The sequence below is a fragment of the Sprattus sprattus genome (assembly GCF_963457725.1).
Source record: "Sprattus sprattus genome assembly, chromosome: 11".
Taxonomy (NCBI): domain Eukaryota; kingdom Metazoa; phylum Chordata; class Actinopteri; order Clupeiformes; family Clupeidae; genus Sprattus; species Sprattus sprattus.
This window is the reverse complement of record NC_137909.1, coordinates 29,135,529-29,161,640: the sequence shown is the minus strand read 5'-3', so window position 1 is coordinate 29,161,640 and position 26,112 is coordinate 29,135,529. Positions and strand designations below refer to the sequence as shown.

Below are 26,112 nucleotides of genomic sequence, written 5' to 3'. Positions count from 1 at the left end.
CGGGACTTGTGAAAAACAAAAAAAATGAAAAGCAGTATATTGTTTGGAACGTAATAATTTAGCTAGATTAATCCGAAAGTCAGACAGAGATATTAGTTTCTATATAGATATTTCTAAATATTCGGGGGGGGATGGGTTCTAAAATAATTTCCGACGCCAACCGTTTTGTCGACTCCTTGAAGTGAGTAACTTCATCTGTATTCTATCCATCGGAAGTTAGCAAAGTTAGATCTGCTCGAAGCCACGTAGCTAAATCATTATTTCATAGAATTAAATATAGATTTGTTTACAAAGAATTCAGAGGAAACCGATGCAGAACTCAAGTTATCTGTTAATCTGTTCAAATCAGATAGCAATATTGGCAGGCTGGTGGATGTTTGCTAACGTTACGCTATCATCAATCAGCTAACATTTAGAAGTTTTGTCAGACGTGAAATGAATGTTGTTGTTGTTGTTATTTCCAAGAAGGTTATGTCAAGAAAACGCCGCGGATGAAGTGATATACGAGGTGAGAAACAAACACTCTTTACAGCCGGCTTTACAGGTATATTTTGCGTTGCATATAAACTGTCACCATCTGTCATCTGTTGATCTAGGACAACATCCAGATCTCCTTGGTAAAACAGAAAGTGCCACTGCACAAGTTAATCTGTGGAAATCTCCCCGTCCTCGTCGTTGGGAAAAAAGTAAGTAGTTTATCAAGCTCTCGACTTTATTGTGTGTTTGTTGAGTGTATGAGGCCCGTCTCCAACCCCATCTTTGTTCCCAGCTGTATCTAGAAAAAGCGGAGGAAAGGGCAGAAGACGAAGACGACTCGCTGCCCGCTGAGGACACACTCAATGACGAGGGAGTCGGTGAGCAGCAGGGTGTCTCTGCTCCTCAGCCGCTGACACTGACGACGGCAAGGTGACATATTGCTAGTGGACTGTAGAGCTGTTGTTTTGAATGACCTAAAAGTCTTCATTAATTACATCATTTCTCCACTGCCTTTTGTAGTTGTATTGTGGCATGAGGTCAAATGTGTGAATTTTATCTCTGATTGAGACATTTGCTACATGCCAATATATTTAAATCTATTCTGTCATGGGCTGTATGCAATGAATGTGTTGCTTGTGTTCAATGTAGAAACATAACAAGGATGATGAGATCTTGATGGTTTCACCTGTATATAGCCATTCCTCCCTGTATATTTCTTAGACCGTTATGCTGTTGTGTTGTATTTTTTGTGTAAGTATTCTGAGCCACTTAACCCGGAGTCAAATTCCTTGTAGGTGTTAACTTAGTGGCAATTAAACATGATTCTTATTGTCGATTCTAAACCAGTCTTTCAAGAGCGTGTTCTGCTTGTCATCATCAAGTTTGTGTGCCCATTGGTTTGCAGGCAGCTGTTGTCATGGTACACGCTGAGCCAGAACCCGAACATGCCCACAGTCCTGTGCCCTCCTCTCCTGCCACTCTGGGCACGCTGTGACATGAGTGATGCCCTGGGCACGACGTGGCTTGGTGCAGAAACCGTCTCCGCTGGCAACAAAGTCAGTGGCATCAAATTGTACACCATTTGCAGTAAAGGTAATGAGCTTCTCTGACCAACCACTCCCATTTCATCTGTACAGCTTCGACTTCATATTGTAACTTTAACCTACAACTGAAGGTAAACATCACCGTGGTAACTCAGAGCATTACCACATGGTGGAAACCTCAGACGTATAATCAATCAATCAATCAATCAATCAATTTGTTTATTTGATCAAGAGGGACAGTGTACATTCATGAACATTAAAATTGAAATGCACCCAATTAAAGCGAAAAGGTTAGTTTCAATTGGCAGTCCCCCTGCCAGAGTGAAAAAAGGCTATACAACCTAAAAAAAAAGGCATTAACGTATACCTATCAAACATAACATTGACAATAAATCAAAAATGAAATAAAATAAAATACAATCCCAATATACAAGTTCTACTGCTTACTGCTTATAAGATAATTAGCTTCTCTGACCAACCAAGCCTATACTATCTGTATGGCTCTGACTCTGCACTTGTCATGTGTTCTGCAGAAGCTACAGAAGATAAGTCTTCATTTATCAGTTTGGACGCACTGATGGAGCTCCACCAGAAGAGACACCATGCCTCTGCGGTAAGACATCAGCCCTTCTCCCCCTTCTTCTTTGTAGAGTATGTCTCACTGCTTCGCTGTTTGACACGGATCAGTCTGATTCCTGTGAGGTAGGACTTGGAATGGAATAGAATTGCCTTACATATTGTCACATGATTGCATTGTGGGTTTCATAGATTTTAGTTGAGCGAGCATAATATTATCATTTATAATACATTGAGCGTTTTATTCAAACCAAGCATAATATTATCATTTATAATACACTGAGCGTTTTAACCAATCACAGGCCTTGATTACTGTAAAGATTCCATGATCTATTTCAAATGAAGTAACATTAAATTAAAATGAGACGGATTCATGTCAAACAAATATAAATACATGGAATGTGTGTAAGACCAAGTGCTACGTGTGTGCTGTGTGTTCAGGTAGAGACGAAGGGCTGTGTGGGTGTGTGTGCGTGTGCGTGTGCGTGTGCGTGTGCGCGTGCGTGCGTGTGTGTGTGTTGTGTCTTCAGGTGGAGACCAAGGGCTACGCTCGGTACAACCTGTTTGGCTCACTGGTGGTGGAGAACACAGTCATCGAGTCGCAGTGCAGCATCACTGCCGTCTTCAAGTGGAGCAACGTGGAGAAGATCTTCCAGATGCCGCCACAGTCTTCTGAGGCTGTTCTGGTGAGCAGACTACTGGTCAGCCTTAGGGTTACTGAACCCCTCCAGGGGGTCATACATGAAGTAATATGTTTCTGGGTTCCTTTCTGGTAGTTTTGTAAGAATATGTATAATGTTTTTATTTCCAGGATATCAAGTTGGCGATCGGAGATATGAAGAGCCCCTTGTATGAAACCTACAAAGAACTGGAGTTTTTGGAGGTATGTATTTCAGACAGATTTTATTTACCCTCGATTTAAGGTCTAGGGTTGTTAAATGTATTTCCTGTTCTTAGTAGTTCTTCAGATACAAAACTAGCTATTCAAGACTCATTGTCAGCTGTGTTAAGTCACATTGAGTTTGCACCAGTACTGTATGATCTGAGATACCTGCTTGTAGTCTCAGACGGCCCAGTTAGCCCTGAACCTTTTAAGAATGAGGGACTGACTGTAAAACAGGAGTAACCCAGGCAAGTGTTTGAGGATGGTTGGAGTTCTGAGTGTTTAGGAGTGGGCTCTTATTGTTCAGCCAGTAAGGCAAGGTTCTAACTAAAGTTTAGTTTAGATCACTAAACCAAGATGGACGCCTAGGGACCACACAAACAGATGAAAAATATACATCTGCAGTACTGTACTGTCAGGCACTTTCGATAAAGGCATCTACTAAATGAACAATGTTAGAAAAAACATATAAATAATAAATAATAAATGTGAAGTTAATATAATTCTCGCCTACAAGTCCCTCCTGTCGCAACCCAAACCTCAACACACGTTACCCTTTCATTTGGCGTCCCTTACCTGGGTTACCTGTGCTGACTGCTCTCTCTTGTTCACCTGTCACCTGTCAGACTCTAGCCCAGGGCCTTCGGACAGGTGAAGCGGAGTGGCCGGACCCCACAGACCCCAGGTCAGCTGTAGACCTGACGAAAGCTCTCGTGGAAGGTACTCCCACTCCCTTGATAATGCTACATGTGTACCGATTATATTTTTTAAGAATTTAAATACAGTCCTTATCTTCAACACAAAAGACAAGGAGGAAGTAAGGTACATTTAAGCCCCAAAGATTTATTTACTTATTTAATTTATATATTTATTTGGTCCTTAAATCTGGATTAATGGATTAACTTAATTTATATATTTATGTGGTCCTCAAATCTGGAAGTCTCCTTGACTACTTGACTTACTAACTGCTTTGTCTTTCTCTTTGAGTGTGTATACAGTGTGTACTATAATCTGAATTTGTATACAGTATGTACTGTAATCTGAGTGTGTATACAGTATGTACTGTAATCTGGTGTGTATAAAGTATGTCCTGTAATCTGAGTGTGTATAAAGTATGTCCTGTAATCTGAGTGTGTATACAGTATGTACTGTAATCTGGTGTGTATAAAGTATGTCCTGTAATCTGAGTGTGTATAAAGTATGTACTGTAATCTGAGTGTGTATAAAGTATGTCCTGTAATCTGAGTGTGTATAAAGTATGTCCTGTAATCTGAGTGTGTATACAGTATGTACGGTAATCTGGTGTGTATAAAGTGTATACTGTAATCTAATCTGGTGCTTTTTTCCTTCTGAATGCAGAGCTGGAGAGCATTGGGAAGACGGGCCAGGGACAGGCTGGGAAGGGGGCTGAGGTAACCGTGACGATGCAAGGCTGACTCCCAGATACACCCTTGTAAGGCAGGCCACTGAGTTCAGGCTGTGTTCTCATTCTCCCCCGCAGACACAGAGAGAAGAGAAGCCAGACGCCCCAGCGGCAGACAAGGGGATCAACATCTACAGCTCTGTAGGCCTGGACCGAGGGGATCTGGACTTCACCGACCAGCTCTGGGTCAAGATGAGAAGCAGTCTGTATTGTTTTTGTTTTTGTTTTGTGTCGATCGTACTGCTGTTCACAATAATATCAGATCCATCTGTCTGTCAAGTGTATATTGATTCAGAGTGGATATTACCATAATAACGCACATGTTACCCTTTGTGTGGTGTTAGTTGTCGTTTTTTACCTTTTCTGATCTTTGGTGTTCCTGTTTGAGCACAGAGTTGACGTATCAGTAATGGCAGCTCTCATTTTCAGGTGTATCCTCATACCAGGATATAATAGGCTGTCTGAAGATGGTCATCTCTGCTGTCAGACATGGTCAGATCAAACCATGGGTGAGTTTATATATTTGCGTTCTTTGCGACAGTGGTTCAGGAGGTAGAGAAGTCGTTAAGTAATCAGAAGGTTACTAGTTCGATTTCCACTGTCGAAGCGTCCTTGAGCAAGACATTGAACCCCTAATTGCTCCCGACGTGCCATCAGTGTAGATGTAAAATGTATGTACACACTTGTAAGTCGCTTTGGATAAAAGCCTGTGCTAAATGTAAATGTAAATGTAATCAATGAATTGTGAAATTTTATCCCGATGGTTTCCCAGTCCGTCTGCTTTCCATATCTTATGATGTGACTCAAGGAAATGGGAGGCAACACATGCAACTATTGAAATGTTTGAAACTTGACTGTTGGAAATATTCAAGTCAAGTCTTTTATTGTCAGATGCACAGAACAACAGAGTCAGACTGGGCACTGAAATTCTTAGGACAGGAAACCGTACTGGCAGTTATCATTTTCAGGTGTATCCTCATACCAGGATATAATAGACTGTCTGAAGATGGTCATCTCTGCTGTCAGACATGGTCAGATCAATGGGTATTGGAAAGCAGGTCACTCTATATACACAGGGGAGGATGGCTATTGTAGCACAGATTCACCAAATTCTTAGCGTGCGTGCGTGCGTGCGCATATAGGATATATGGCTATGTCAGTCGGTGTGCTAATGTATAATTATTTAAATGTGATCGTGTGTGTGTCTGTCTCGACATCACATTAGTGAAACGGTCTAAGCATTACTCCCCCCCCCCCCCCCCCCCCCCCCCCCCCCCCCACACAGGTGCACAGGAACAGCAGTAACTCCCTGGGCATTATTCCCCCCCCCCCCCCCCCCCCCCCACAGGTGCACAGGAACAGCAGTAACTCCCTGGGCCGGGTCATCCTGCAGTCCTACAAGCAGAAGATGGAGGCCGTGTGTCTGAGCGGTCTCACCCCCGTGCACATGCTGCTGGAGATGGGCCTGGACAAGATGAGGAAGGATTACATCAACTACCTCATCGGTGAGTCAGTCAGCACCCTAGATTACATCAACTACCTCATCGGTGAGTCAGTCAGCACTCTACATTACATCAACTACCTCATCGGTGAGTCAGCACCCAATCAACTACCTCATCGGTGAGTCAATCAGCACCCTATCAACTACCTCATCGGTGAGTCAATCAGCACCCTATCAACTACCTCATCGGTGAGTCAGTCAGCACCCTAGATTACATCAACTACCTCATCGGTGAGTCAGTCAGCACCCTAGATTACATCAACTACCTCATCGGTGAGTCAGTCAGCAGCACCCTAGATTACATCAACTACCTCATCGGTGAGTCAGTCAGCACCCTGGATTACATCAACTACCTCATCGGTGAGTCAGTCAGCACCCTAGATTACATCAACTACCTCATCGGTGAGTCAGTCAGCACTCTACATTACATCAACTACCTCATCGGTGAGTCAGTCAGCACCCTAGATTACATCAACTACCTCATCGGTGAGTCAGTCAGCAGCACCCTAGATTACATCAACTACCTCATCGGTGAGTCAGTCAGCACCCTAGATTACATCAACTACCTCATCGGTGAGTCAGTCAGCACCCTAGATTACATCAACTACCTCATCGGTGAGTCAGTCAGCACCCTAGATTACATCAACTACCTCATCGGTGAGTCAGTCAGCACCCTAGATTACATCAACTACCTCATCGGTGAGTCAGTCAGCACCACCTCTCACTTCACCACTGACGCTTACCTCGTGGGTCGTGCTGTGGTGTGAAGGATCAGAGAGAACAGTTTACATTCATTCCCTTGGGAGATGCTTATATCCCAAGTGACTCACAATTAAGAACAGGAGGGGGGGGGGGGTGTTATGGTAGTGTTCTATTGTATGCCAACATGAACCTATCAGCAAGCCTCTAATGAAGACACTAAATGGGCCTTGGACAAAAAGCATTGGCTGTGTGTGTCATTAATCCTATTGCCCATGTGATTTCAGGGAGGGAGTTGACCACTCTCAATAACCTGGTGAGGAGATTTAGCACATGTTCTCTTTCTGTGTATTTCATTACAAAAACATTACAGTCAATGACATCATGAGCTTAAGCTGCTACTCATCTTTACTCTCTCCTCTCCCCTCCCCTCCTCTCCTCTCCTCCTGTCCCCTCCCCTCCTCCTCAGAGTTACTACATGAGTACAGACGTGGACCTGCAAGAACAGGTGACCAGAGTGAAGAAACTACACCACCTGCTGGAGATCCTGGTGATCTGCAGCACCTTCCTCAGTCTGCCCTACGAGTGCCTGTTTCCATTCATACAGTGAGTTGACCATCCGCAGTACCAGTGTGTTCATCTCTCTCATTTTGAGTTTTAAAGTTATTTCTGATTATATTAGTATTTTATATTTGTATATTGTCATTTTCTGGATAGTTCTATTATTATTATTTGTATTATTATAGTTCTATAATTATTTTTATTTATTATTATTTTCCCCTCTATTTTAATGTAGTGTGACTGTGATTCTGTTTTAGGTTAGGGTTAAGGTTATCATCATCAATGTCAGGGTACATTTTGGATAGCTTGGATTTTGTGTAGTAGATTCTGTGAAAGATTTTGAACTGTATCAGACTGAGACGGGCACAGGAAGACGTTCCATTTACTCTATTCTGAGCACAGTTCCAGGCTTCATCAGATATTTCCATCCCAAGTTCTTCAGCCCATTTAACTCTTAGCTGGTCTAATGATATGTTTTGAAGGGAATTGATTATGCTTGACTGTGATTCTGTTTTAGGTCCTGCCTGGAGTACTATATAACAAGCCCTTACGACGAGGAGCACGTATTTCAGATGCAAATCAGACCAGTCGTGATCAGCAACTTCTACCAGAAGTAAGACTCACCATCAAGTTCATAATCGCCACAGCTACTCACCATCAAGTTCATAATCGTCATTCATAGAGTCAGCTAGACACACCATCAAGTTCATAATCGCCATTCATAGAGTCAGCTAGACACACCATCAAGTTCATAATCGCCATTCATAGAGTAAGCTAGACACACCATCAAGTTCATAATCGTCATTCATAGAGTCAGCTAGACACACCATCAAGTTCATAATCGTCATTCATAGAGTCAGCTGGACACACCATCAAGTTCATAATTGCCATTCATAGTCAGCTAGACTCACCATCAAGTTCATAATCGTCATTCATAGAGACAGTTAGACACACCATCAAGTTCATAATCGCCATTCATAGAGTCAGCTAGACACACCATCAAGTTCATAATCGTCATTCATAGAGTCAGCTAGACACACCATCAAGTTCATTATCACCATTGACACCAGAGTGTTTCAGCTAGACGCAACATCACTGGAAACTGTTCATACATCTTTATGATGTTCATAGCTCAACAATGTTCAACAGTTCTTGTTAGTGATTGAGTGTTTGCGTTCATGAGCATGTAAGTGAGGAAGTTTGTATAAGTGTAAAGATATGCACACACCGACACACAGACACAAAGACACACGCATGATTGAGCATGTTGACTTGTTCTTCTGTTCTTGTGTGTGTGTGTGTGTGTGTGTGTGTGTGTGTGTGTGTGTGTGTGTGTGTTTGTTTGAGTGCGTGTGTGTGTGCCTGATAAACACATTCACACACACACACACGCATGATTGAGCATGTTGACTTGTTCTTGTTTGAGTGTATGTGTTTATGTGCCTGTGTCGGATGAAATTTATATGTGTATCATTTAATTCATTAGGTTAGTAGAGTATTCCATAGGATAACTTGAATTAAATGGATAACTGAGTTGGCCAGGTGTTCTGTCTCACCTGTTGTGAAATGTTTGATCAGCTAAGAGAGTAACTCAAGGCTTGGGGTAAGGGGATCCTGTGTAAATATTCTTATCTATAAGTGAAGGCCAGGTGGCTACATTGTAAGATGCCAAAGGAGGAGTCTGGAGAACTATAAGATGTGACTATGCACAGAGGAGTTTTGAGTTTTGTTACTGATTGTAATGGTTGTAACATTGCTCCCGATATCGTTAATAAATCTGCAGTACCACTCCAGTTGTCTGTAAGTAATTTTGACCACACCTGATGTGGGCATGGTGGTGTAGTGGCTAGCGTCATTGCTTCTGCCCACAGTTGACCTGCGTTTGTTTTCCAATAGCTGCAGGTTGTCTGTAAGTCGCTTTGGATAACAAAAAATGTCTCCTAAATACCTGACCTTAACTTCTCCTTTTGCTTGCGTGTCTCTGTCTCTTGGTGTGCTGATTTGTAATGATTTGTGTGTGTGTGTGTGTGTGTGTGTGTGTGTGTGTGTGTGTGTGTGTGTGTGTGTGTGTGTGTGTGTGTGTGTGTGTGTGTGTGTGTGTGTGTGTGTGTGTGTGTGTGTGTGTGTGTGTGTCATAGGGAGGAGCCCATGTCGTGGGGAGCAGAGGTGATCAGTGGTCAAGGCTCTCGAGAGGTCCGAACGTCCTTTCACCTGAGCGATCAGCCCCTGGTGGATCATGTGACCTTCTCCTCAGGTGAAACTAGGTTTCCATCCTTCCTCTGCACACTTGCACTGGGTTATCACCTCTGCTATACTTACTGCTAAACTACTAAATACTAAATACTCAGTACTAAACTAAATACTCACTACTAAACTAAATACTCACTACTAAACTAAATACTAGCATACTAAACTAAATACTCACTACTAAACTAAATACTAGCATACTAAACTAAATACTCACTACTAAACTCAATACTCACTACTAAACTAAATACTAGCATACTAAACTAAATACTCACTACTAAACTAAATACTCACTACTAAACTAAATACTAGCATACTCATTACTAGCATACTAAACTAAATACTCACTACTAAACTAAATACTAGTATACTCATTACTAGCATACTAAATACTCACTACTAAACTAAACACTAGCATGCTCATTACTAGATACTAAATACTCAATACTAAACTAAACACTAGCATGCTCATTACTAGATACTAAATACTCAATACTAAACTAAACACTCAATACTAAACTAAATACTAGCATACTAAACTAAACACTAAATACTCAACAAAAACTAAATACTAGCATACTTAATACTCACTACTAAACTATTGTTGTTGTGATGTTGTTGAGCACCTGGAGACCTCTTTGGATGTGAAAGTGTGCTATAAAAATAAAATCCATTATTATTATTATAAATACTAGCATACTGAAAACTCACTACTAAACTAAATACGAGCATACTGAATACTCTACTAAACGAAATACTAGCATACTAAATACTCACTACTTAACTGAATACTAGCATACTCAATACTAGATACTCAATACTAAACTAAATACTACCACACTAAATACTCAACGCTAAACTAAAAACTAGCATACTACATACTAAACTAAATACACCAACACTAAACTAAATACTAGCATACTGAATACTCAGTACTAAACTAAATAATAGCATACTAAATACTTAATATTCAACTAAATACTCAATACTAATCTAAATACTCCTATATCAAATACTAAACACATTCTAAGAGAGCTTTCCCCCTGTGATGTAGATTTGAATAAGACGACGGCAAACGAGGACAAGGAGGAGACGGCCTTCTTCAGCACCCTGGTGACCCACAGCCTGATCAACTTCATCTGAAGTCCTCACAGGTGTGTGTGTGTGTGTGTGTGTGTGTGTGTGTGTGTGTGTGTGTGTGTGTGTGTGTGTGTGGATAAGTCCTCACAGGTGTGTGCACTAATCCTCAAACTGTTACCCAGGTACACCTAGATTTGATTTGTTCTTTTGGACTCATTCTGTCTTATTATTTCTAGAAAATGTCTTATGTCATGGATAAATGTTACCTTTTTGTCCTCAAAAGTATGCAAACTGGTAGTCTGTTCAAAATATTTATTCAAAATCCAACCCGTTGTAATCACAAGTGTCCTCCCCACTGTCTGCAGAGGAAGTGGTCAAGCCAAGCTGTGTGTTGTGTATTAGTTAACACTTTGTGTGGGGTACTTAGCAACCATCGCCATGGCATTCACATCCTGTAACTTAGTAAAAAAAAAAAACAGCATTTCGGTTCTCTGTTGTCAGTCAAATTATGAATTGCACTGGCTGAAGCCAGTTTAAATCTCATGGAAGGCTGTGTGTGTGTGTGTGTGTGTGTGTGTGTGTGTGTGTGTGTGTGTGTGTGTGTGTGTGTGTGTGTGTGTGTGTGTGTGTGTGTGTGTGTGTGTGCATGAGTGTGTAGCTGATGAAATCAGTGTCAATCTAAGACATCTTACATCTTAAAGGATGTAGTAATGGTTGTGTGTGTGTGCTGATGAAATCAGTGTCAATCTAAGACACCTTACATCATGAAGTGTGTGTGTGTGTGTGTGTGTGTGTGTGTGTGTGTGTGCACTCAGTTTCGTCTGCGCAGCAGGAACATGAGGAAGACTGCGCTGAGCAGGATGCTGAGTGTGCACACAGTGGGGACGACAATCTCCGTTACCATCTCCATGTGACTGGTCAGGGGATCTGAAACACACACACACAAGTGCACACACACACACACACACACAGGTTAGTGGAGTATCCTAGTGCTCTAAGGAAATCTTACTTTCTTGTTCTGTGTTTGTTTGAAGCAGACAAAAAAAACGGCACAATGCATAAGCTCTCAAAGGGTTAATCACTGGTTACCTGTGTGTGTGTGAGTGTGTGTGTGAGTGTGTGTGTGAGTGTGTGTGTGTGTGTGTGTGTGTGTGTGTGTGTGTGTGCACTGATGGATGTTTGAGGGGGAAAGGTTTGCAGGCTGGTGTGTGGCTTACCATGAATAAGTCTTAGTATATTGGCAGCCGTGCTCCGCTGTGCCTCTGATGAAGAGAATGACAGACAGGGTCTTAGAGGGGGGGTGGGGGGGGCAGTGTGTGAAGCACGACACATTAACCCTTTGAGGACTGCCCTGCCACTCCCTTGGCAAAACAGGAAGTGACTGCGAGCTTATGCTTGCTTTCAGCTGCCAGGGCTTGGAGGTGTGGAGACGGGGTGGTGTCGTGTGTGTGTGTGTGCGTACGTGTGTGTGTGGGTGGTTTTGCTTTTAGGAGAAGGGTTTGTTTGTGTGTGTGTGTGTGTGTGTGTGTGTGTGTATGTGTGCGAGTGTTTTTAGGAGAAGGGTGTATGTGTGTGTGTGTGTGTGGGGGGGGGGGGGGGGGGGGGTGGTCTGGCTTCAAGCTGCGAAGCCTTCTGTGACAGTAGCAGCTTAAATGTAGGAGGAATCAGAGGGTGTGCTGCTGTAGTGAACTTCTTTCTAATGTTTTTTTTTTTTTTTTTTTAAATGGCCTGAGGACAATTTGAACATGAGTTATAACATTTACATTACATACTCTGTTTGGTCTTGATTGAATCTGTACATCGTGTAGATGCGTCTGCGTTTCAGATTCTGGTTTCAAAGAGTAAATGAGTTTCCGAGTTGTGGTTTTTAGCAAAGCCACAGGGTGCTTGACATGCTCGTAACTTTCTGTGGTATTGTGTAGTTCGGTAAGGCTGTTCTTAACCTGTGGGATTGTGTAGTTCGGTAAGGCTGTTCTTAACCTGTGGTATTGTGTAGTTCGGTAAGGCTGTTCTTAACCTGTGGTATTGTGTAGTTCGGTAAAGCTTCTCGTAACCTTCTGTGGTATTGTGTAGTTCGGTAAGGCTGTTCTTAACCTGTGGTATTGTGTAGTTCGGTAAGGCTGTTCTTAACCTGTGGTATTGTGTAGTTCGGTAAGGCTGTTCTTAACCTGTGGTATTGTGTAGTTCGGTAAAGCTTCTCGTAACCTTCTGTGGGATTGTGTAGCACGGTAAGGCTGCTTGTGAACTGTGGGATTGTGTAGTTCGGTAAGGCTGTTCTTAACCTGTGGGATTGTGTAGCACGGTAAGGCTGTTCTTAACCTGTGGGATTGTGTAGTTCGGTAAGGCTGTTCTTAACCTGTGGGATTGTGTAGCACGGTAAGGCTGTTCTTAACCTGTGGGATTGTGTAGCACGGTAAGGCTGCTTGTGAACTGTGGGATTGTGTAGTACGGTGAGGCTGCGGATTCAGCGAAATTAGGCTTTGGGTGAATTGGCAGAAGCGTCTGTTTGCTGAAGCAGCCTAGAATTTAAAATGGCAACAACAACAACAAAAAAAGCCCTCAAAGAGTTTAGTGTTACGATGAGTCGCTGGAGGTCAACATCACCAAGCCACAGCAAAGCAGCGTCTTAAAATGCTCACAGATGACACACACACAGACACACACAGACACACACAGACACACACAGACACACACAGACACACACAGACACACACAGACACACACACACAAATATCATTAGCGGTGATCTGGCAACTCAGTAAGGATGGGGTTAGATGGGGGTTCTGTCTGCCTGGCAGCATGGTGAGACCTGGTCTGGTCCCATATTAAGCCAGTGTAACCCCCATTCCAAATCATCACATTCTTCCCCTGCAGCCCCCTAAATCCCCCCCCCCCCCCCCCCCCCATCCCCAAAATGACTGAGTCACTCCAGACCACACAGCGAGACTGTTAGCAGCGGAAGCCAAAGCCAGGGAGGAACGCGCTTCATAAATGTACCCCTAGAGTCTAAACTTCATCATGCACTGGCCAAACCTTTGGCATCTCTGCATATTCCTTATTTTCCTTGGAGTCTCTTCTAGCTGGAGGGGCAAACAAAGAAAAATCCCGTTAGAGGTCTTTCTGAAAGCCTGTTCTTTTTTTTATCTGCCAGCCATCTTGCTGTACCTCTTCTCTCTCTCTGCCCAGAATAATAACTTAATGACTTAATATGTGTATTGTTTATTGTTTATTGTTTATTGTTTGCACCAACGTCCCACAAAAAAAATCCTGGTATGTGAAAACCTACTTGGCAGTAAAAACCTTTCTGATTCTGAATCTGAATCAGAATCAGTGAACATCATACTGGATTCCGTTTTCAGCCTCGCTCCAAGAAACCCACAGCCGCTCACATACTTAAGCCTCTCTCGACCCGATTCAGCTGAGCACATGTGTATTACTTGTGTATTAACTGAATCTTAATCAGCCAATCAAAGTTTATGTACAGAATCGCTTCATCTAGGGTCGAGGTGCGCGTTAAACATGTGTTAGCCTGGGATGTTTGGAACAGCACTGAAAAACACTGCTGGACGTACAGTCCCAGTCAAAAGTTTGGACACACAGAAGTTGAAGAAGTTTTTTCTTTACTTGTATCATTTTCTACATGGTAGATAACACTTTTTTTTGTTTAGTACATCATTCCATATGTGTTCTTTCGTAGATGAAATGTCTTCAGTATTAATCTACAATGTAGAAAATAAGAAAAGTAAAGAAAGCAATTCTCCAAAAAAATTGAAGGTGTGTCCAAACTTTTGACTGGTACTGTATAAAGTCCCCCATAAGTGAGTTCCCCTTTAAATGTATTATTGAATGCTGACAACAGATGAATACCAGTGACGTAGCGTTAGCTAACTAGCATTTAGATCTTCTCAGATCTACATTAAATGCACCCAGTGCAACTTTATAGGCTTGAGACTCGAAAAATAAACATTCAATTTCTAGTCTTTTTTTACACGTAGTAAGTTTCAAAAACTCCATACCATACCATTTCATATCGACATTCAAGGAGCAAAGATGAGACGTCGTTGTGTGGTGAGAACTGATAGAAAATCGTACACAACAACAATCGCCGGTGGGGCTGAGGCCATTTTTCCATTGACTGGAATCCTGCTTTATTTATTGGTGGCACCAATAAATAAAGATTTGGGGGGAAAATGGCGGCGATTGTTGTTGTGTACGATTTTCTATCAGTTCTCACCACACAACGACGTCTCATCTTTGCTCCTTGAATGTCGATATGTAATGGTATGGAGTTATTGAAACTTACTACGTGTAAAAAAGACTAGAAATTGAATGTTTATTTTTAAGCCTTGAAAGTTGCACTAGGTGCCTTAAAGCTCTGATTTTTCAAAGAAGGAGGGTTTTATACTTCGCAATTGATTCATACTGCATGCAGATAATAGTAATAATATTGTGACTTAAAAATTAAAATCTCATCCGTGTACGGTGCATCATTTCGCCCATTACCACATCACCTTTCAGGTAGGTGACATTGGAGGGAGAATCTTTTTTTGTTTGCCCCGGCTAGTAACTCCTCTTAGTGAGTGTGTGTGTGTGTGTGTGTGTGTGTGTTTGTGTGTGTGATTGTGTGAGAGTATATGTGTGTGTGAGTGTATATGTGTGAGTGAGTGTGGTGTGTATATGTTTGCGTGAGTGTGAGTGTGGTGTGTGTTTGTGTGTGAGTCTGAGTGTGTGTATGTGTGTGTATGTGTGAGTGTGACTGTGTGTGTGTGTGTGTGTGTCTGAGAGAGTCTGAGTGTGTGTGTGTGTGTGTGTGTGTGCCACTGACCTGCAGCTAGAAGTTGGTTGCTAGAAGAGCAGGTCTCTGTGGCTTTCCTCTTCCAGCTCTCCACCTGGTGAGGGGGGGGGGGGGGCACAACAGTTTTTAATCTTTACTTTTATTCGCTTGTTTATTTGACAGGAACGATGCAAAAACTTCATTACCACAAGTGCAAGAGATGTATTGTATGTAAGGCTTCTAGCTTTAGCTATTTCTCAGCCTTATAGCTAATTTTCTTTACATTTACTTGTATTTGTTTAGAAGACACTTTTATCAAAAGCGACTGACAAAATATCGGCACCTTGTCAGCACTTCTAAATGCCTGGTGCAAGTGTCCATGTTATGTAATCTGCCATTAAGCATGCCTGAGGTAATAATGTATTATGCAATCTTAATCATTTGCTAATGATAAATGTTTTTTTTCTTATGCAGATGTGCCATGTTCAGCCGTTTCCTTCACAAGAACGGATCATCATATTTATGCAGTGGACCAAATGTCGAATCTTTTTTAATATGTATGAAATAAACATCTTTATTAATGAGATATCAATTCACATGGTTGTTTCCCGTTTCCTGTTTATGTCTGTGGTCTCGGTGTCTGTGGTGCAGAAACCACATCTGTACACCGAACATCACACTCACTCAAAACACACACACACACACACACACACAAAACACGCATTCACTGAACTTTCCACTCACACAACACACACACTCACAACACCCATTCACTGAACATTACACTCGCACAACACGCACTCACGACCCACACTTGGGTCTAAATCGAAGCTGGTCGTCTCCTTTTTGTTGCGGCCGTTTGTGGTATGTAGCAAACGGGTATAATTCCTGCTTTGGCTGCAAGACGTCCCAGGTTCAAGTCCTTGGACGAGCCCCCATTTGGTGACATGCCACAAATGGCCACAACAAAAAGCTGATAACTATGAGGCTACGATTGCGTGTGGTATGAGTGTAATGTTCTGTGAATGCTTGCAAACACCAATAAAAGAAACAAAGCACACTCCTCCACTGAGTTCTCTCTCTCTCTCTCTCTCTCTCTCTCTCTCTCTCTCTCTCTCTCGCTCTCTCTCTCTCTCTCTCTCTCTCTCTCTCTCTCTCTCTCTCTCTCTCTCTCTCTCTCTCTCTCTCTCTCTCTCTCTCTCTCTCTCTCTCGGGAAGGTTAGCCTTAAATAGGGCCGCCCCCAATCACTCATTAACAGGAAACAAGCCTCAACTACCTGGAAAATGAGATATAGCCGGTGGAGCTGTAACAATTAATAAGAAAAATAACTATATTCCATCATGCTACACAGTGTTCTAGTGTTGTGGGGTGGGGGTGGGGGGGTGACCTTTAAGACAATCTCTATGGTTGATAGCGCTATAAATATGAATGAAATTAGATTGGCCCAAATTGATTTGTGTGTGAGGACAAGGCTGTAGAGGCCTCACCTCTCTCTGACTGGGAAAGCCGTTGGAGCTGATGACACGTTTGTAGAACTGCACCGAGGCTTTGGGATAGCGAGGCTTGTTCTTGTTCTTGAAGTCCACGTAGTACAGGCCAAACCTCTCAGAGTAGCCCTCGTCCCACTCAAACTTGTCCAGCAGAGACCAGGCCGTGTAGCCCTTTACATCCACCCCATCTTTGATAGCTAGAGGTGGGAGAGGAGAAGAGAAGTGAAGAGGAAAAAAGAGGAGAGGAGAGGAGAGGACAGAAACCATAGGCTCACTGGACATATCTTGACTTCTGACCATAATACAGTTGTTTTACAGAGGTATTCATCCATGTGTTTTCATGTGCTCTCTTTCATCTGTTCTCATTCATTCAGATATTCATTCATTCAGATATTCATTCATTCATTCATTCATTCATTCATTCATTCAGATATTCATTCATTCAGATATTCATTCATTCATTCAGATATTTATGTGTCATTGTCACACTTTTGAAGACATTTTATCCAAACTAATTTGCAATGACTGTTAGTTATGCGTTGTGAGAGAGGCCGCTCTTTTCCCCCTGGCCATCTTTGCAAAGTAACTCGATCTCGAGAAGAGCTACAGGTGTTTAACCCCACGGAGAAGAGCTACAGGTGTTTAACCCTACAGAGAAGAGCTACAGGTAAGCACAGGTGTTTAACCCCACGGAGAAGAGCTACAGGTGTTTAACCCTACAGAGAAGAGCTACAGGTAAGCACAGGTGTTTAACCCTACAGAGAAGAGCTACAGGTAAGCACAGGTGTTTAACCCTACAGAGAAGAGCTACAGGTAAGCACAGGTGTTTAACCTTACAGAGAAGAGCTACAGGTAAGCACAGGTGTTTAACCCTACAGAGAAGAGCTACAGGTAAGCACAGGTGTTTAACCCTACAGAGAAGAGCTACAGGTAAGCACAGGTGTTTAACCCTACGGAGAAGAGCTAGAGGTAAGCACAGGTGTTTAACCCTACAGAGAAGAGCTAGAGGTAAGCACAGGTGTTTAACCCTACAGAGAAGAGCTACAGGTAAGCACAGGTGTTTAACCCTACAGAGAAGAGCTACAGGTAAGCACAGGTGTTTAACCCTACGGAGAAGAGCTAGAGGTAAGCACAGGTGTTTAACCCTACAGAGAAGAGCTAGAGGTAAGCACAGGTGTTTAACCCTACAGAGAAGAGCTACAGGTAAGCACAGGTGTTTAACCCTACAGAGAAGAGCTACAGGTAAGCACAGGTGTTTAACCCTACGGAGGAGAGCAGCAGGTGCAGCCATGCAACCTATGGGGCAGGTGACAAACATGTCTTCAACTTGAGCCGATGTTTGGAACCAGTTGATGGAAACAATACCAATGATAGGCTGTATTAGAGACCAATACTGGCAAAGTATCTCTAGTAATATGTAATATTCAAATGCTAAAAGAACTGTCCACATTTGGGTTTATGGTTCAGTTGAGCGCAGTGGTGCAGATGGGATTTTTGAACTGGGGGGGGGACGCTTACATCACCTAATCAGCTGTGCAGAGTTATTAACTGATGATTCTCGCCTTACGTAGGGAGAGTGGTGGGGACGGATCGGGGTCACTATGAATCTGGGGGGGACATGTCCCCCCCTGTCCCCAGTGCTATCTGCGCCCCCGGAACAGGATGTGAATGCTACTGACCCTTCAGCATCTTGTTGGTGTAATCCTTCATATACTGTATCCTCCAGTCGTGTGTGTGTGTGTGTGTGTGTGTGTGTGTGTGTGTGTGTGTGTGTGTGTGTGAGAGAGTGGAACAGGATGTGAATGCTACTGACCCTTCAGCATCTCGTTGGTGTAATCCTTCATGTACTGTATCCTCCAGTCGTGTGTGTGTGTGTGTGTGTGTGTGTGTGTGTGTGTGTGTGTGTGTGTGTGTGTGTGTGTGTGTGTGTGTGTGTGTGTGTGTGTGTGTGTGTGTGTGAGAGAGTGGAACAGGATGTGAATGCTACTGACCCTTCAGCATCTCGTTGGTGTAATCTTTCATATACTGTATCCTCCAGTCGTCACACAGCTCGGTACACACCATCTTCTCCGACACGCCGTTCTCCGTAATGTAGATCATTGGGTTCCCATACTGAGTCTAAAGTGGTGGAAAAGAACAGCGTTACTAAGATATTTACAACACAGTTAGTCAGTCATACTGAGTCTAAAGTGGTGGAAAAGAACAGCGTTACTAAGATATTTACAACACAGTTGGTCAGTCATACTGAGTCTAAAGCCGTGGAAAAGAACAGCGTTACTAAGCTATTTACAACACAGTTGGTCAGTCATACTGAGTCTAAAGTGGTGGAAAAGAACAGCGTTACTAAGATATTTACAACACAGTTGGTCAGTCATACTGAGTCTAAAGTGGTGGAAAAGAACAGCGTTACTAAGAAAGTTACAACATAGTTGGTCAGTCATACTGAGTCTGAACCAGTGGACCGATATTAACTTCACAAAGAAAATGAATAAATGTTTGCTCTTGGATACTAATTATCCCACCTTAACTAATGCTAATTATCCCACCCAATGCTAATTATCCCACCTTAACTAATGCTAATTATCTCACCCAATGCTAATTATCCCACCTAAACGAATGCTAATTATCCCACCCAATGCTAATAATCCCACTTTAACAAATGCTAATTATCTCACCCAATGCTAATTATCCTACCTAAATGAATGCTAATTATCCCACCCAATGCTAATAATCCCACCTTAACAAATGCTAATTATCTCACACAATGCTCATTATCCCACCTTAACTAATACTAATGATCCCATCTTCACTAATACCTATTATCCCACCTTTAACGAATGCTAATTATTCCACCTTAACTAATACTAATGATCCCATCTTAGCTAATGCTAATTATCCCACCTTTACGAATGCTAATTATCCCGTCTTCACTAATGCTGATTATCCCACCCTAACGAACGGTAATTATCCCACCTTAACGATTTCTAATTATCCCACCTTAAGGAATGCTAATTATCGCACCCTAACGAATGCTAATTATCCCACCCTAACAAACGCTCATTATCCCACCTTAACGAAATTGAGCAGCCTGCGGAAGCCCCAGGGCACGGCGTAGAGCCACTCGGAGCCGGGGTCGGGCCAGCGGGGGTCCACCAGCTCGGCCACGTCGCGGTCGGTGAAGTAGGTGCTGCTGCGGCCGGCGGGTTGGGTCTTGTGGGTGATGTAGCGCGTGGTGAAGTGGCCCACGCCCATGAAGTCGCAGGTGCCCCTTATGTAGCTCTTCTCCTGGGAAGAGAAGGTGGGCAGACGAGACGTACCCAGACCCTGCTGGGCACTCTTACGACCTGGAGAAGATGCAAACGTAGAAGGCCTGCTGCTTACTGGTCATTTACTTACGATATATAATCAGGCACTTTCATCAAAGAGATGTTCAGAGTTTTTTAACAGATCTATCACTGCTCTATCACTAAAAGAATGTACTGCCAGGGGATCGCTGAGGTTTTAAGTATGTACTGCCAGGGGATTTCTGAGGGTTTAAGTATGTACTGCAACCAGACCGCTGAGGTTTTAAGTATGTACTGCCAGGTGACCTTTGAGGTTTTAAGTATGGACTGCCAGGTGTGGTTTAGCTGTGGCCTCCTTACCAATGAAGTCCTTCATGACTTGTGGGTAGTCTCCGTGGAAGATGGGCGTGGCGAACCAGCCCATGTAGAACTGGACGTATCTCTCTGCCGCCTCGATGTCCTTCTGGTTGGTGATGTCCACGGGCTCGCCCCAGTCCCCTGCCAGGGAGATGCCCACCATACCTGGCAGACGGGACACGGGGCATCAGTGTGTACAGGGGAGGGCAAGTGAAACACATCCGTATGGCCGAGTGCTAAACAGGAGCCTTGGAACATGTCTGACAGTGGAGGCTTTTCAGAATTACTCTATAAAGGTCGAGGTTTCTTCAAGTAGTTTGTACTTTCTTGCTACACTCTTGAAAATGATGAGCGCTGTATCAACACCATCTGCATATTTCTCTAATCTGATTGTGGGGCATTACCAAAATCAAGGTGTATAATGGAGCTGTAGCTTATGTGCAAGTCTACTCAAAGGAGTATGATCTCACTCTGTGCAAGTCTACTCAAAGAAGTATGATCTAACTCTGTGCAAGTTTACTCAAAGAAGTATGATGAAGTTCTAGCGTCTGTGCAAGTCTACTCCTTGTCCTTCTCTGGCTGCAGACTCGTTGTTGGGCACTGGCATTGTGGTGGGCAGTTTGAACCTAATAATCCATTTTCATTACCTTTCTGCTTGTTTCTCCACAGACTGTCATAGGTGTGCCACACCTTAGCGTGTGCCTAGGAGGGAAGAAACAGGACTAGTTCAAGACATCCTTTCATTTAGTATATACAGTATATATAAAATGCTATATAAATAAAGTTGTATTATTATTTAATAAGCGTTATGTTCCAATCCAGGAGAAGAAAGCCACATCAAAAGGCATTTTAGACTGTAACCTTGGTGATGACCTCTGACCTTGATGAGATGATGGGCGGCCCTGTAGGCCCCAGTGCCTCTCAGTTTGATCCCTGGAGCGTGTTCTCCCGTCTCATAGCCCTCCACAGCTACCGACTGCCACACACAACAGCACACACAGGTCACAGTTAGGGCACATGGCTTCACTAATGGCAGGGAGATGGTGAGGTGTTTCTACAGTTGCTGGCTATATTTGCACTGATTGTGTTGTAATGTAACCGAGATAGCTGGATATATATATAATAATAATATATAATATACCCATGGATTGTTATATAATAATATAATAATATTATATATACGTATATAAAAATATACGCATGGATTGTTGTACATACAGTATATAATAATAGTAATAATAATAATAATATATATATATATATACCCATAGATTGTGTTGTAATGTAACCCAGATAGCTGGATATAATAATAATTATTATTATATATATATATATATATATATATATACCCATGGATTGTTGAATGTTGTCCAGAATTTAACCCGGTTTCCGAATCTCTCGAAGCAGAGGTTGGCAAAGTCGTTGAAGTAGTTGACCATGCTGATGTTCTGCCATCCTCCGTACTTCTCCTGCAGCACCTGAGGTCCAAGAGGATCATGGGAAAACAGAAGCGATTGATTCATCACACTCGTATTTCTCCTGAAGCACCTGCACTCAAAGAGGATCATGGGAAAACAGAAACGAATGATACATCACACTCGTATTTCTCCTGAAGCACCTGCACTCCAAGAGGATCATGGGAAAACAGAAACGATTGATACCTTTGTCACTAAAGTCACACTCAGACTTCTGCATTCTACACTATATTACTATGAATTTGGATGTTTAAGCAGCACAATAGAGGAATTGCTTATCGCTAATAAGATGCTAGCGGCTAAAGCGGAGAAACCTCTTGAAATTTGCTTACTTTGACATTATGACTGAATATTTTTTTTTTAAAGCTGTTATTTTAAGGTAAAACTGCTTATCCTAACCCTAACCCCGAAGTACAATTTCTACATAATGCCACTTTAAATGGGAGTTGTGAGTGGTTACTAAGGAAACGCATGTGATGCTCATATAGACCTGTGGGAGGTCCCAGTGGTACAGGGTCACTATGGGAGTGATCTGGTTACTAAGGAAACGCATGTGATGCTCATATAGACCTGTGGGAGGTTCCAGTGGTACAGGGTCACTATGGGAGTGATCTGGTTACTAAGGAAACGCATGTGATGCTCTTATAGACCTGTGGGAGGTCACAGTGGTACAGTGTCACTATGGGAGTTGTGAGTGGTTACTAAGGAAATGCATGTGATGCTCATATGGACCTGTGGGAGGTCCCAGTGGTACAGGGTCACTATGGGAGTGATCTGGTTCTCCAGCAGGCTGTCGATCAGGTTGTCGTAGTACTTGATTCCTTTCTCGTTCACATGATCAGCTGCAGAGACAGAAATAGAGACGTCACTCAAGTTCAGCCATAATCAGAACAGACCTGTGCGTGTGTGCGTGTGTGCGTGTGTGCGTGTGTGTGTGTGTGTGTGTGTGTGTGTGTGTGTGTGTGTGTGTGTCAGCCATAATCAGAACAGGCCTGGCCAGCAGATCACTTCCACAAAAGGACGTTATACAAACAGCGTTTCATCAGTAGTCCTATATGGTTCAGTAAGTTAGGACACTGGGTTAGTAAATAGGATAATAGAGTATACGTCTCGTTTAAATCAGTGAACAAAAAGGGCCATGTCCAAATCACCTCATGTGACCTTTTAAGTGCACTATTTGAAACATCACAGTATAGGATACTACAAATTAAGGAACCCTATCTAGGAAACGGACATGTAGACATCTTCTGAGGGCTCTTCGAAAAGAAGGCAGTGGATGAGTGCGTGTGTGTGTGTGTGTGCGCGTGCGCGTGCGTGTGTGTGTGATGAGTACATACATTTGATGCCAGTTGGCATGATCCTGGGCCAGGAGATGGAGAAGCGGTAGTGGTTGAGCTTCAGCTCCTTCATCAGTGAAATGTCATCCTGTGGTGGGAGAACCAGAGGCGGGGTTAGAGAAGGGACTGGACACTGATTGGGTGACAGACTGGCTGTTAACATGACGACAGAGGTTTGAGTGACAGACTGGCTGTTCACATGACGACGGAGGTTTGAGTGACAGACTGGCTGTTCACATGACGGAGGTTCAGACTGACTGTTCACATGACGGAGGTTAGGGTGACTGACTAGCTTCTCACATGACGGAGGTGTGACCATAGTGGCTGAGCACAAACTGATTCTTGGGCAGGAATTTATTCTGACCAATTGCAAATTTCAAACATCGATCTGTTTACTTTGTGGCAAATTACTTAAACTGTTTTGTCTCTGTGTGTTGCGTTGTGTGCCTAATAAATACAATATTGATCAGGGTTTGTACACTACAAGCCAAAAGTGAGAAATCAATCCAAATCTCTACTTCTCCCCAAAGTGTTTTTGGACTGATTCATCTCCCTCCAATCACCCTGAACTTGTAGAAGCCTTCGCAGGAGGAGTCTCCGATGTTGTTGAGGAAGATCTGTGTGTGTGTGTGTGTGTGTGTGTGTGTGTGTGTGTGTGTGTGTGTGTGTGTGTGTGTGTGTGTGTGTGTGTGTGTGTGTGTGTGTGTGTGTGTGTGTGTGTGTGTGTGTGTGTGTGTGTGTGTGTGTGTGTGATTCATCTCCCATCACTCACCCTGAACTTGTAGTAGCCTTCACAGGAGGAGTCTCCGGTGTCGTTGAGGAAGATCTTCCCCTTCTTGTGTGAAAACACGTCCCAGATACTCAGTCCTTTGCCATCTTTATCCCAGGCTCCTTCCGTCTGATAGGCTGAACTGCCGGCACCCCACGAAAATCCTGCCCAATGAAAACAAGACCCTCAGTTAGACAGGAAGTGAAGTCTTGACATTGAATCAATACACCATATCAGCAGAAAGAACCTGGCTTTAGGGATGGACTTAAGACTGATAAATTGTCTACTGATTTAGTGAAACGTAAGTATATACTTCAATATTTCATATGTATGAATAATAAATAAATACATATGAAGCCATTTCTGAGTGGTGTTAAAAAAATGTATGTAAAAACAATAACCGGCAGGCTGCCACACTGTTACAAACACTGACTGAGAGGCTGTAGTTACTAGTTAAGTTACGTTACCACGGTTACAAACACTGACTGAGAGGCTGTAGTTAAGGTACGTTACCACGGTTACAAACACTGTATGAGAGTCTGAAGTTAAGTTACCACTGTTACAAACACTGACTGAGAGGCTGAAGTTACGTTACCACTGTTACAAACACTGACTGAGAGGCTGAAGTTACGTTACCACTGTTACAAACACTGACTGAGAGGCTGTAGTTACGTTACGTTACCAATGTTACAAACACTGACTGAGAGGCTATAGTTACGTTACGTTACCAATGTTACAAACACTGACTGAGAGGCTGTAGTTACGTTACCACGGTTACAAACACTGACTGAGAGGCTGTAGTTAAGGTACGTTACCTCTGTTACAAACACTGACTAAGAGGCTGTAGCTAAGTTACGTTACCACGGTTACAAACACTGACTGGGAGGCTATAGTTAAGGTACGTTACCACTGTTACAAACACTGACTGAGAGGGTGTAGTTAAGGTACGTTACCACGGTTACAAACACTGACTGAGAGGCTGTAGTTAAGTTACGTTACCACTGTTACAAACACTGACTGAGAGGCTGTAGTTAAGGTACGTTACCACGGTTACAAACACTGACTGAGAGGCTGTAGTTAAGGTACATACCACTGTTACAAACACTGACTGAGAGGCTGTAGTTACGTAACATTACCACTGTTACAAACACTGACTAAGAGTCTGTAGTTACTAGTTAAGGTACGTTACCACGGTTACAAACACTGACTGAGAGGCTGTAGTTAAGGTACGTTACCACGGTAATAAAAACACTGACTGAGAGGCTGTTGTTAAGTTATGTTACCACTGTTACAAACACTGACTGAGAGGCTGTAGTTAAGGTACGTTACCACGGTTACAAATGCTGACTGAGAGGCTGTAGTTAAGTTACGTTACCACGGTTACAAACACTGACTGAGAGGCTGTAGTTAAGTTACATAACCACTGTTACAAACACTGACTGAGAGACTGTAGTTAAGGTACGTCACCACGGTTACAAACACTGACTGAGAGACTGTAGTTAAGGTACGTTACCACGGTTACAAACACTGACTAAGAGGCTGTAGTTACTAGTTAAGTTACGTTACCACGGTTACAAACACTGACTGAGAGGGTGTAGTTAAGGTACGTTACCACGGTTACAAACACTGACTGAGAGGCTGTAGTTAAGGTACGTTACCACTGTTACAAACACTGACTGGGAGGCGGTAGTTAAGTTACGTTACCACAGTTACAAACACTGACTGAGAGGCTGTAGTTAAGGTACGTTACCACGGTTACAAACACTGACTAAGAGGCTGTAGTTAAGTGAACTCCCAGTGGGCGGTACGTTACCACTTGGAAAAGCGCCATAATAGAAGGAGCCGCGGTCGTTCTTTGTCCAGTCGAAGTCCTCAGCCGCAGACAGACACAGCACCAGCACAAGCACATGGCACACGCTCACTGCGCAGCGTGGCAGCATGGTAATCCTCCTCGGCGGTTGGCACGGCGACGGGCTCACGTTCCCTCAGTGGCTTCTGACACAGCTGGCCACAGGTGAGAGACAGCACTGTCATCTTTACAGCCTTACCCCAAACACGGCAGGCAACATATGCAAGGCAAGTTGCAAACAGTTGACTAGATACTTGGAAAGGTTTACTAACGTCATTACTTTGCT

The 26,112-nt window shown here is 43.1% G+C and overlaps 2 protein-coding genes across 2 annotated transcripts; one reads left to right on the top strand and one right to left on the bottom strand.

Annotated features, from left to right (window-relative positions):
- Positions 1-131: 131 nt before the first annotated feature.
- zwilch (zwilch kinetochore protein) lies at positions 132-10,553 on the top strand (the record flags this gene model as incomplete). The annotated part of the gene is made up of 18 exons (XM_080846935.1): positions 132-181; positions 466-508; positions 597-686; positions 770-906; positions 1,382-1,569; positions 2,054-2,133; positions 2,627-2,782; positions 2,908-2,979; positions 3,606-3,699; positions 4,339-4,391; positions 4,481-4,604; positions 4,832-4,911; positions 5,751-5,907; positions 6,890-6,918; positions 7,072-7,208; positions 7,681-7,776; positions 9,302-9,417; positions 10,465-10,553. 18 exons carry the CDS (start codon positions 132-134, stop codon positions 10,551-10,553), a joined length of 1,791 nt encoding a protein of 596 aa, XP_080703061.1.
- Positions 10,554-11,301: 748 nt separating this feature from the next.
- lctlb (lactase-like b) lies at positions 11,302-25,917 on the bottom strand (the record flags this gene model as incomplete). The annotated part of the gene is made up of 14 exons (XM_080847102.1): positions 11,302-11,417; positions 11,708-11,752; positions 15,316-15,379; positions 16,753-16,952; positions 18,747-18,873; positions 19,825-20,099; positions 20,400-20,561; positions 21,044-21,098; positions 21,277-21,372; positions 21,746-21,874; positions 22,604-22,713; positions 23,209-23,296; positions 23,981-24,141; positions 25,791-25,917. 14 exons carry the CDS (start codon positions 25,915-25,917, stop codon positions 11,302-11,304), a joined length of 1,755 nt encoding a protein of 584 aa, XP_080703228.1.
- Positions 25,918-26,112: the final 195 nt, after the last annotated feature.